An 11,955-nucleotide genomic window follows, 5' to 3' on the forward strand; every position below is an offset into this window, starting at 1 on the left:
AAAAAAAAAAAAAAAAAAATCTTTTTTTGTTCTTGTTCTTGGTGGGAACTCTCTCTGAAACAATCTGAATTGTGAAATTCTTGAATTTTTATTTAAAAAATTTTGTGGGTTTTGGGCGGTGAGGATTAATTGAAATCTCTGGTTGAAAATCAAATTATATTAAGGGCTTTTTGAATCGACGGTCCACGAAGAAACTTTGTGGGCTGGTTGAAGAAATCGTTTTACAAAAAATTTAATTATGGTTGAGAGCAACGGTGAGAAGAGGAGAAGCCATGGAGATCATCAAGAAGACGGTGGCGCCGCCGAGCCGGCGTTGAAGAAAGGGCCGTGGACGACGGCGGAAGATGGGATCCTGATAGAGTATGTGCAGAAACATGGTGAAGGAAACTGGAACGCGGTTCAGAAACACACCGGATTGGCCCGGTGTGGGAAGAGTTGCAGGCTCCGTTGGGCTAACCATTTGCGGCCTAACCTTAAAAAAGGCTCGTTTTCTCAAGAGGAAGAACGGCTCATCATTGAACTTCATGCTAAGCTTGGCAATAAATGGGCTCGCATGGCTGCTCAGGTTCCTCCCCTTCCTCATAACACTATTTTTATTACGAATTATTCAAAGAAATTCATGTTTTTTCATATTGTTCTTCAAAAAAAATTTGAAAATGTTCACTTTGATCTTGTGTTCTTATTGTTTGGCTCTGTTTTTTTGTTTTTAGTTACCGGGAAGAACAGACAATGAAATTAAGAATTATTGGAACACACGGATGAAGCGTCGCCAAAGAGCTGGATTGCCTCTTTATCCTCTTGATCTTCAACAAGAAGCGACGGCGTTTCAACTCCGGCAACACCAAAACCACCGCTCTTCTACCACCACCACCACCAACGTCTCTGTTCTGCGTCAGAAACTTGAATTCGACAACAACATTCAAAATTCTGTGTCGGTTTTCAATTTTTCTTCAACGATGAACAATCCCCAGAAGAATTTCAGTGATGGGTCGTTGTTTTACGCAGCACCCACCAACCAATTCAAGTTCTTTACTGAAAACAACGGCGGCGGTGGATTTCTGCCGCTTTCCCCTGTTTCGCCGTTTCCTCAAATTGGGCAGGTTAATAATAACAATTCCCTTTCGCCGTTGCCGCTGCCGGTGCTGCCGTCGCAAGCCGCCTTGCAATTGAGTTATGGAGGTTATATGGGTAATTATAATTCGGGTCTGAATTCAATGTTTCTTGGAGCTCCGTTCAATCACCTTATTCCGGGATTGGAAACAGAGCTTCCTTCAATCCAAACGCCGCCACATTCCACTACTCCGGCCTCCTCCGGAACCAGTGGCGGCGATGGGATCATGGCGGGGGCTAACAGTGGATTACTTGACGTTGTATTGCTAGAGGCGGAAGCTCGATCTCGTAATGGGAAGCAGACGAAGGAAGAAAGCTCCTCCGGCGGCCAGTTGAAACGGACGGCGGAGCAAGGATCTACAGAGGAACAAGGTGCTAATAATTTAAACGTAGGATCAGTTGTAGGAAGCAGTGGCGGAGACGCCGCCGTCCCCGCCGGAGAAAATCATTCCGACGGTTTCAGCTCCACCCATTCGTCATCTCGTAAGTTCATCTAAGCTTTTACGTGATGGTTGCTTATTTAATTTCCAATGTTTGCTTTTTTTATTATTATTATTTTAATTGATATTATTATTTAATTAACCTATTCAATTTAATGAGCAATATTAACTTTTAAAAATTTGTTAAAATAAATCATATTTTATTGTACGGAAGTAATAATAATTTAATGATATATTCTCATTTTTTTGGACAATTTTTTTTTCCAATTTTTTAAAAAATAACCTAATTGGAATTTGATTTAATGTATTAAAATTAAAAGAAAAAATTTGAAAAAATTACCAAATTTAGAAATTATTTTTTTAAAAATAAAAGACCATTTATCGTGTATTTAGACATTTTGTTCTAGCTAAATGGAAAAACATTTAATTTTTAATTATTCTATTTATTTTACAAAAGAAAAAAAAAATATTTTTTTTTCCATAATTTTAAATTTCAAAATATTATGTTTTTACTTAATTTTAATTTAGTCCATAGATTTTAAAATCTTATTTTTTCTGTTTTATGTTTAGTTTGTATTTAGATTGTATGAATTTACACTTTTATCCTTTGTGTTGATTTTTTTTATAATTAATTTGAATATTATGATATAGAATTTTTAAATTAATTAACAAAAAAAAATATATAATTTAACGGGTACTAAGGAGTGAATTTGTATTATTTGAATAATATTTTAAAACACGTACAGGAAAGAGACAAAGAATGGAACCTCTAGAGGAGATGGAATCAATGGTTGACGATGACCTAATGAGCCTACTCAGCAACTTTCAAACGGGAATGCCAGTGCCGGAGTTGTACCCCAATAACAGCAACGATGATCTTGGCATCAACACACACAACGGCTTGTCGTTGTGTGAAACGAATGGCAACCGAGACGAAGATGAGCAACGACCAAACGTAGGAACAACATCGGCGGTAGCATCACCCGTCCTCGAATGGAGCCTTGGGTCATCTTGTTGGAACAACATGCCGAGTATTTGCTAGGGGGTGGCGTACTCCTTCAACAAGCCAAATAAAAAGAATGAAAAGTTGTGAACTATGTGTGTGAGGTTCATGCTAGGGTTGGGATGATGGACCTCACTTGGTTTCATTGGGTTGCTTTTTGTGTTCAATCTTTAGTTTGAAGGTGTTGTGTTCATTAGGTAGTTTATAAATATCAACAAAAAAATTTTAAAAAAAGAATTGAACTTGCTCGGCTTGTTGTTACGGACATAGTTTCGAACAACTGATCATACCTAACCCTGAATTCGTAAAATATGATAAAAGAACGAGTGTTTAAAAACGTGTTTATCCTTGATTTCGAGCATCTATGTAACGGCCCAAATCCACCGCTAATACAAATTGTCCCCTTTGGGCTTTCTCAGTCTAGATCCACCGCTAACAGATATTGTTCTCTTTGGGCTTTCCCTTTCAAACTTGCCCTCAAGGCTTTAAAACGCGTCGTTAACAGATATTGTCCTCTTTGGACTTTCCCTCAAGGCTTTAAAACTCGTCGCTAACAGATATTGTCCTCTTTGGACTTTCCCTCAAGGCTTTAAAACTCGTCGCTAACAGATATTGTCCTCTTTGGACTTTCCCTCAAGGCTTTAAAACGCGTCGCTAACAGATATTGTCCTCTTTGGACTTTTCTCTCAAGGCTTTAAAACGCGTCGCTAACAGATATTGTCCTCTTTGGACTTTCCCTCAAGGCTTTAAAACGCGTCGCTAACAGATATTGTCCTCTTTGGACTTTTCCTCAAGGCTTTAAAACGCGTCGCTAACAGATATTGTCCTCTTTGAACTTTCCCTCAAGGCTTTAAAACGCGTCGCTAACAGATATTGTTCTCTTTGGACTTTCCCTTAAGGCTTTAAAACGCGTCTACTAGGGGAAGGTTTCCACACCCTTATAAATGATAGTTTGTTCTCCTCCCCCAACCTATCCTCATTGGACTTTCCCTTTTAAACTTGCCCTCGAGACTTTAAAACGCGTCTGCTAGGGGAAGGTTTCTACGCCCTAATAAATGGTGGTTTGTTCTCCTCCCTAACCAATATGGGACATCACAATCTAAACGTTTTTTTTTTTTTTTATTGAATTGAATCGTCACTCGAATGCTTTTGTATAATTTGTGAATCCGAAATTTGACCTCGTTTTTTAAATTCATTTCAATTTTTTATTCTTTTTTTAATTATAAAAAGGGTGAGAGTCAAATTTATAAGTAATAATTAATGAGTTTGGATTGCTTATTAATTTTGGAGTCACCACCCTCACTAAAGGCCACAAAAAATGAAACCCTAATTGGAGAAAAGGATGAGAACTATTTTGGAGGTGTGTGAATGGTCAATGGACACTCATGTAGTTTGCTTTTTGGAGAATACTCTCATTCAATACATGTTATCCCGGTTTTATAATCTTACCTCAATCTCGAACACAGTGACGAGTACCTTAAATTTCGTACATTTGTAATGCTTCATTTAAGGTTGTCTAATCCTAAAAGAATCGATATCAATCGTGCTAACTCGAAAGGAAGAAACGAACCGAATGTAGAATCACAAAATGGATCAGATACGTGTTCATCTACTTCTCGGTCTCTATTGTGTGTTGAAAATCATTGTTTTCTACTTCTAAGCTCAATGCTCATTTTGAACATGCTTTGTTAAATACCGAAACTTCATTTCACTGAAGATTATGTGTGATATCCACATTGGTTGGGGAAGAGAACAAAACATTTGGGTGTGAAAACTTTTCCCTAGCAGACGCTTTAAAAGAAGCCCAAAAATGACAATATCTGCTACCAATCATTGATTGTATATCCATTGTTTACTCATGATGTATTAACCTTGTGGCCCCTTAGCTCAACCTCGTTAGCAACTTAAGCTTCTTTTAATTACATATCTACTTAGCCTACCATTTTTATACGAAACTATCACGAGTTTAAATTTGTACCATATTAATTAAATTCGAAAGCGTCAAAATTAATAATATCCACATGAAATATTGGACATTTATGAAAAAAAAAATTATTATTATTTAATTTTTAGATTAAAATTTTGGTCGAAATTTGAATTTTAGTACGTTATAATTTAATTTTTTGTACTTTGAAATTGTTATAATTTGATTTCATTGTAAAAAACATTAAAAATTAAATATTGTTATTTATTATTTAAGTTTTGGGCCACATTCAATTGCTTAATGGGCTCCGACCCATTGGATCGAGTCCGGTGAGTAGTTGGGCCTCAAAGCCCAATGTCAAAAAATTGAATTTATTACATTATTTTTAAAACAATATTGAATGTTTATTTTTAACTCAAACAAGTGGCAAGGGGTTTGAAGAATGTGATAACTTTGACCCGTTGACCATATTCATATTTTTAAATATATTAGGGTTTAAAATATATTTATTTTTAAAAAAATTGCCGTATTTTATATAACGTTTCAAAATTATCATTGGAGTAGAAAATCCGTTAGATTATTTGAACAAAAACTCAGCATAACGAAACATTTTTATGTTTTCATGTTTAATTGAATCAAGTGTGTCCGTCACCGTCATGTCATTCTAGGTCACCGTCATTTCGTTCATCAAACATTCTAATAGATTTCTATACGTGAGATCTTACATTAGTTGGAGAGGGAAATGAAGAATTCTTTATAAGGGTGCGGAAATCTCTCCTTAGCATACACGTTTTAAAACTGTAAGGTTTACGATAATACGGAACGAAACAAAGCTAACAATATCTATTAACGGGAATAGAGAATTGAAATTAGCCTAGAATGAGTTAAAGTATCAAGTATCGTTAGAGGATGATAGACCTATCGAATGATTAACGAAACCCAATGCATAACTATTTTAATATCAAAATATGATTCAAACCTTTATTTGTCTACTTGATCCATTTTAACTAAACATAGAAAACATTAATCGAAGAACATAACCCTAAACCCTAAATTCTAAACTGGACTCGTAAATCATGTCTCATCTCAAAACTCTAAAAGACCCTAAACCCTAAATTCTCTCTCTTCCCATCATCTTTCAAAACCCTAAAAAAAACCCTTAAACCCTAAATTCTAAACTGAACTCATAAACCATGTCTCATTTCAAAACCCTAAAAGACCCTAAACCCTAAATTCTCTCTCTTCCCATCCTCTTTCAAAACCCTAAAAAAAACCCTTAAACCCTAATTCTAAATTGAACGGGTAAACAATGTCTCATCTCAAAACCCTAAAGGACACTAAACCCTAAATTCTCTCTCTTCCCATCATCTTTCAAAACCCTAAAAAACCCCTTAAACCCTAAATTCTCTCTCTTCCCATCATCTTTCAAAACCCTAAAATCTCTCTCTTCCCATCATCTTTCAAAACCCTAAAAGAGACTCTTAAACCCTAAAATCTCTCTCCTACTATTTCATTGTCTCTCTCTCTTCCCATCATCTTTCAAAACCCTAAAAGAGACTCTTAAACCCTAAAATCTCTCTCCTACTATTTCATTGTTTCTCTCTCTTCCCATCATCTTTTAAATGCAGCATTAAAAGTTGCAGATTTTGTTTCTTGTGGCCTTAAATTTACCCAACTTCCCTCCTACTTGGTTGTTATGCTCTTTTAATGCTTCCATTTCCCTTCTCAACTCTCTTAAAATATATGCTTCCCAAACCCTTTCTCTCATGCATCATTTTAGTATCATACCTCAAGCTTTTCTTAATTCCCTCGAAAAACATGGGTTTGGTTGGTCGGGCGAGGAAAACAAGAAGGAAGGTGCCCTTTGTTGATATTTTTCTAACGTTTTTTTTATTTATTTATTTCATCATCGTTTTTGTTTAATAAATGTTGAATTGTGGCATGGTAGCATGTTGAAGTCATTAGATTTCAATTTTTAAATTTTTTTTTCTCTTGAATTATTGAATTTGTTCATAAACTTTAATTAAATTTTAGATTTGAAATAACAAAAATAATTATTTAAAATTAGGTACAGTAATTTTCTTCTCTTTTTTAGGGCTCTTTCGGACAACGACCGTCAGGTAAAGTTCGTTTGTTTAGGCTGTTCTATTTGGAAAACTCGATTTTGAAATTTTTGATCTTTTTTGTTTAGTGGGGTTGGTATTTTTTCTTACGATACTATTAGTAAGGTTCGATTTTTTTAGGCTGTTCTGTTTGAAAAACTCAATTTTAAAATTTTTTATTTTTTTTTGTTTAGTGGGGTTGATGTTTTTTCTTATGATTTTGATTCGAACGGGATATTGGTGCGGTTCAATAAGAAGACCATGCCCAAAAAAATTATTGGGTTTTGTTTTTTGATTGAGCCGTGCCAATATCACGTTTCACGCATATTTAGTGTCCACTTCTTCTTTTGGTAACGTGCACGGTAAAATAATTTCAATATTTGATCTAAAAATACGTCAAATTCTTTCGTATAATTTTTTTTTTTCAAATATTTTATGGTCCCTATTATTATTTGTTTTTGGTTATTTATGTCCGTACAGATCTGATTAATTGTATCATTAGCATAATCATTAATGGTAATCATCATATAGATTATTCCTTAAAAGACATTATAATTAGTTGAGAAATTAATTACTTAGCAACTAACCATTCATTATATTATTGAAATGAGAAGAATTGTGTTTATTATGAGGAGCTTGAATTCCTTGAAGCCCTTCTCTTGCTCTCTCAGCTGCCTACTTTTGGCTAATACTCTCCACAGCCTCACATGGACTTGTCTTGCTCACCAATCTCTATCTCTGTATAATGATAATACGATACAGAATCGGTACAAAACCCGGACTTGCGAGTGAGCTCGTAGACCTTCACGAGTTTGGAACGAGATGAAGCTAGCACTGTGCCGTTTTAAAAGGTGGCACTCCACAATGTCTTCTCGCCTTCTCCGCATCGACGATGGACTTCCTTAATCCTCTCGGCTGACTTGCAAATCCCGCTGCAGCTCCAGTCGAATGATGCGACGCAGACGTTGCCTGCTTGTGCCTTCCATTCACAATCTGTATCAAACAATAAGCTTAAACAGAGCTCTGCATGTAACGGCCTAAGTCCACTATTAGTAGATATCTTCCTTTTTGGACTTTCCCTTTCGACTACTAGGGAGAGGTTTCTACACCCTTGTAAAGAATGTGAGAGATAACTTAACTAGTGTTTATTATCAGACAAGAAACGTGGCGTGTTTGAACAAAGATGGTGACACAGGAAAACGGGAATTACCGGGAGGAGTTCCACAACAAAGTCTCCGATCGTCGATGTGCTCTACATCAAGTCCAATAAACCAAGATCCTAAGGAAACATCTTCATTGGCATACTTGTGCAGAACATGCCTGAAAATTCCACAATTATGAAGCAATGCAAATGTGTGATAACTTGTGAGGTATGAATTCCGAGATCAATGGTTTCGAGAAAAAAAACGGATAGAAGCTTACTGGTGTATCGATATGTAGGTCGCTAAATCCTTCGAGATGGCATACAACTGGCCTGTTGCGTGGCGGAAATACTTGTTACCTGCCTCACCGAACTTCCAGTGTTCGGGTTCGTGGTATCGAACTCCCCTACAATACATAGTTTGGTTAAGAAACCAGAGGTTTGCCAGTTTTGACATTCAACTAGAGAAAATGGTAAGGTTAAATCTTACTTTTGTGACAGGACAGGTCCCGATTTCATGCATCCGATGTAAACACGTCGTTTCGATCGATGTCTGACTAGTGTTTCTCCTAGTGTGGCTGAGACCAAATGCAAGAACATGAGCTTATTGTATCACAACAATCAATGTAGATATCTATTAGGAGATCGTGTATAAAAAACGATATCAATTCCTATGCTCAAACAGAAGTCACTCATATAGATTTGTTCTTATAACAAAGCTCGTGTTCATCAGTTTGACAAACAATCCGTTTGCTTACCTATATTTACGTGAACATCGTCGTCAACCTTGACGTAGAAATCTGCATCCCACGTTGCAACGGCTGTAGCAAAATATGTCTTTGTCTTGGCAGACAATTCGAGGTACCCTTCAACATGGTCCTGTGTAGATAAACATGGCACGGTTGAAGATCATGTCGTTTTAAGAAAGTGTCACGGGCAATACAAATGAGAACTTTGTATTCGAAACACGAATCGCTACCAGTCTAAGAAAATCTCCATGCTTTTTGTCCTCTACTTCAATAGCTCTGTCAAGGATACCTCCGGATGTGGCACTGCCCATCAAGAACAAGAAGCTCATTCAAGATTTTCCGACATATTATGTGACATCCCACGTCGGTTAGAGAAGGGAATGAAGCATTCCTGGTAAGGGTGTGGAAACCTCTCCTAGCAGACATGTTTTAAACCCTTGAGGGAAAGCCTATAAGGGAAAGCCCAAAAAGGACAATATATGCCAACAGTGGGCTTGGGCGGTTACAAATAGTATCAGAGCTAGACACCGGGCGGTGTGCCAGCGAGGATGCCGAGCCCCCGAGGGGGTGGATTGTGAGATCTCACATCAGTTAGAAAGGGGAACAAAGCATTCCTTGTAAGAGTGTGGAAACCTCTCCCTAACAGACACATTTTAAAACCTTGAGGGGGAAGCCCACAAGGGAAAACCCATAAAAGACAATATCTGCTAGCGGTGGGCTTGAGCTGTTACAAATAATATCAAAGTCAGACACTAGACAGTGTGACAGCAAGGACGCTGGGCCCCAAAGGGGTGTAGATTGTGGGATCCCACATCGGTTAGAGAGGGGAACGAAGGATTCCTTGTAAGGATGTGGAAACCTCTCTCTAGTAGACGCGTTTTAAAACTTTGAGGGGAAGCCCAGAAGGAAAAGCCCAAAAAGGACGATATCGGCTAGCAGTGGGCTTAGGCTGTTACATATTATCACAAGAAAGTCCATGGATCTTGTTACTAATAGTTCTTGTCGAACGATAAAAAGTTACATACGTACCTATGGCCGATGACGAAGCGAATTATAATCCCCTTCTCCTCCTCTAGTTTCTTCCTCTTTTCGCCTATTTTTCAAGTTTTCAACCACTCTCATCAGCACATAATGTAAACAAGAAGAAATGATAGCACAAACCGAAACATAACTGTCACGGGCTACTTAACCTTGAGGTACCCACGTTGCACGAACCGAATCTCGTCTTTTCCTGCTACTAAAAGCAGTATTGATCCCTACAACCATCAAGTATCTTCTTCTCCCAGATGACAGGGAACTCTTTAGATCGTCCGATGAAGGCGAACCGCTCTGTATCGACTCTTGTGCTGCCTTGGCAGCAGCCAATTCCATCTCCAAATTTGAAATGGTCTTATCTAATGTTCTGCATAGCACAATGACATCAAAGTAAACTTGCAGTTTGGATTCTTCGTGATAAATTCGTAAAACAGTTTCGGGTTTCACTCACTGTATGGCATTGTGAGTCTTAAAGACTTCTCCGAAAATGTTTCTCGACACACGCTTAACGTCCTTCTCATCCAACTATAAGACAAACAAATCAGAAAACTAAGATAAAGATAACAGGATAAAGAAAAGTAGCAATGTAGCTACTTTCTTGGAAATGTATGCTTTGGACAAGTTACATGAACAGCTTCGAATATGCTTACCGATTTCGAATCGCAACCTTCTGAAACTAACTTCAACTTTTTGGCTTCGTACGCCGTAGTTCGAGCGATTCCTCTAGGTTCAGGAACAGTCCACATCCTACAAGCAAGTTTAATATGATCTTCAGTTAATATTCAAGCATATCTCTTTAATGCCCTGCTCGGGCCGAGCGTCCTCACTGATACACCGCCCAGTGCCGGGCTCTAATACCATTTGTAACAGCTCAAGCCCACCACTAGCAAATATTGTCCTCTTTGGGCTTCCTTTTTAAAACGTGTTTACTAAGGAGAGGTTTCCACACCCTTATAAAGAATGTTTCGTTTCCTCCCCGACCGTTGTGGGGTCTCACAACCCACCCCCTTTAAGGCCCAACGTTCTTGTTAGCACTCGTTCCTCTCAGAACCCATATGTGATTCTGGTTCTTAAACAAAGCATTAGAATAGTCTTCCCGACAGAGCTGAATCTTGAACTCCTCGAAACAGACCTCTTTTTTACCATAGTTCACGGTGAAAGAAGAACACTCAAGCTTACAATGAAATCAAATCCATAAATCTAAAACATCATAGTATTCAGCTAAGTGTCAGACTGAAGATGGGATATGAATGGCAGATCTTATTGCATTGAAGAAATGGTGAAAAGAAACAGTTCTTCAACCTCAAGACCAAAGAAGAAGAGCTATAAATACTGTCGGCTGGCATTTAATAAACGAAAAACAGCAAAGTTTCCCCAATAAACAAAGACCCAAAACCAAAAAAATTGGTCAAATTAGAACCCAAAACCTGGAAATCAAAGAAAAACATCTCAATCATCGATCAAACTCCACAGCAATAAGAACTCAGCTAATTTAACAAAAACCCATCAAATTTTCACAGAAACGAACCTGTTCGTGAAGATCATCCCCAGACAGAAGCTGCTCAGGCAAAGAAAAACAGCCCATCTCTGCGAAACAACGCTCCGTGAAGGTTGCTCGGCCTTAATTTTCCAGGACATCCTCAACCCAGATTCTATTTATGCTGTCGCTAACAACTTCTCACAAGAAAACCCCATAAACATTCGATCAAATGAAGACCCAGATGAAAAAATGAACAAAAATTCAAAATAAAACAGCTGGGAGATCGAGAAAATTTGAAATTAGGGTATAGAACAATGTTTGAAACAGAGGATTAAGAACAGAGAAGAGTATGAAACAAATTTGTCTGTGTAGAAGATCTCTGGAAGCTGAAGGGAAATGAAAAAGCAGAGAAGGAAGAGGGGAAGACTGACTAACTAACCTCTGGCTTAATCCAAACCACCAAACTGTTACATAAAGTGACATAAATACCCTTTGTCAGACCTTCATACAAAAAAGTTTAGCAGAGAGAGAGAGGTGGCTGAGTTCCCATCAAGCATGGTGCCATGGAGATCATGTGGTGCCATGTTCCTTTCAATTTATATGCATTTTTTTTCACTAATTTCATCAAATTTTTTTAAAGAAAGATTCAATTTTTAGTATGAAGGTTATATATTGGGTCATGACGCAAATTCATTCAATTTTTAGTATGAAGGTTATGTATTGGGTCATGACGCAAATTCATTTTCCATTTCCAAAATCGACCTCCGTTTTTGGGATCTCGTTGGTGGGAATATAGGTCGATATGTCTCCATCTTGTGTTTTAACGATGGGTAAGACAGTCAAGCTACTTGCACTTGTCTGGTCCGATTGTTTAGCAGCTCTTTCTAAGAGACAAGAATGTAAATAGAAAGTTATCACCTGAAAAAGTCTCACGGCTAGATCCTCTTCCGTCCCTCGAGACCAACAAAGGG

General features: G+C 37.6%; 2 protein-coding genes across 4 annotated transcripts; one reads left to right on the plus strand and one right to left on the minus strand.

Annotated features, from left to right (window-relative positions):
- Nucleotides 1–6: 6 nt before the first annotated feature.
- Nucleotides 7–2,798, plus strand: LOC111437117 (transcription factor MYB101-like). 2 transcript variants are annotated; one of them, XM_023074957.1, is made up of 4 exons: nt 7–565; nt 711–1,188; nt 1,381–1,593; nt 2,297–2,798. In XM_023074957.1, the coding sequence occupies exons 1-4, from the start codon at nt 239–241 to the stop codon at nt 2,590–2,592; spliced, it is 1,314 nt and encodes a 437-aa protein (XP_022930725.1). In that variant the 5' UTR covers nt 7–238; the 3' UTR covers nt 2,593–2,798. The 2 variants fall into 2 exon arrangements, with proteins under 2 accessions (XP_022930725.1, XP_022930724.1); XM_023074956.1 differs by having other exon boundaries at nt 711–1,593.
- Nucleotides 2,799–7,138: 4,340 nt separating this feature from the next.
- Nucleotides 7,139–11,524, minus strand: LOC111437017 (probable beta-1,3-galactosyltransferase 2). 2 transcript variants are annotated; one of them, XM_023074840.1, is made up of 12 exons: nt 11,424–11,524; nt 11,033–11,178; nt 10,155–10,251; nt 9,956–10,029; nt 9,660–9,871; nt 9,499–9,562; nt 8,700–8,772; nt 8,479–8,599; nt 8,211–8,298; nt 8,002–8,127; nt 7,790–7,899; nt 7,139–7,572 (listed from the first exon to the last, which is right to left on the minus strand). In XM_023074840.1, the coding sequence occupies exons 2-12, from the start codon at nt 11,140–11,142 to the stop codon at nt 7,424–7,426; spliced, it is 1,224 nt and encodes a 407-aa protein (XP_022930608.1). In that variant the 5' UTR covers nt 11,143–11,178; nt 11,424–11,524; the 3' UTR covers nt 7,139–7,423. The 2 variants fall into 2 exon arrangements, with proteins under 2 accessions (XP_022930608.1, XP_022930607.1); XM_023074839.1 differs by lacking the exon at nt 11,424–11,524 and having other exon boundaries at nt 11,033–11,417.
- Nucleotides 11,525–11,955: the final 431 nt, after the last annotated feature.

Source organism: Cucurbita moschata, unplaced genomic scaffold, assembly GCF_002738365.1.
Source record: "Cucurbita moschata cultivar Rifu unplaced genomic scaffold, Cmos_1.0 Cmo_Scf00062, whole genome shotgun sequence".
NCBI classification, from domain to species: Eukaryota; Viridiplantae; Streptophyta; class Magnoliopsida; order Cucurbitales; family Cucurbitaceae; genus Cucurbita; species Cucurbita moschata.

Bases quoted from the DNA above. Each gene is read 5' to 3' on its own strand.
- LOC111437117 (XM_023074956.1), top strand. From the start codon at position 239: ATGGTTGAGAGCAACGGTGAGAAGAGGAGAAGCCATGGAGATCATCAA. The intron at 566-710 runs GTTCCTCCCCTT...TTTTGTTTTTAG, and splicing joins GGGCTCGCATGGCTGCTCAG to TTACCGGGAAGAACAGACAA. The intron at 1,594-2,296 runs GTAAGTTCATCT...AAACACGTACAG, and splicing joins CTCCACCCATTCGTCATCTC to GAAAGAGACAAAGAATGGAA.
- LOC111437017 (XM_023074840.1), bottom strand. From the start codon at position 11,142: ATGTCCTGGAAAATTAAGGCCGAGCAACCTTCACGGAGCGTTGTTTCG. The intron at 10,252-11,032 runs GTTCGTTTCTGT...ACTTGCTTGTAG, and splicing joins GGGATGATCTTCACGAACAG to GATGTGGACTGTTCCTGAAC. The intron at 9,563-9,659 runs GTTAAGTAGCCC...CTTGAAAAATAG, and splicing joins TGCAACGTGGGTACCTCAAG to GCGAAAAGAGGAAGAAACTA.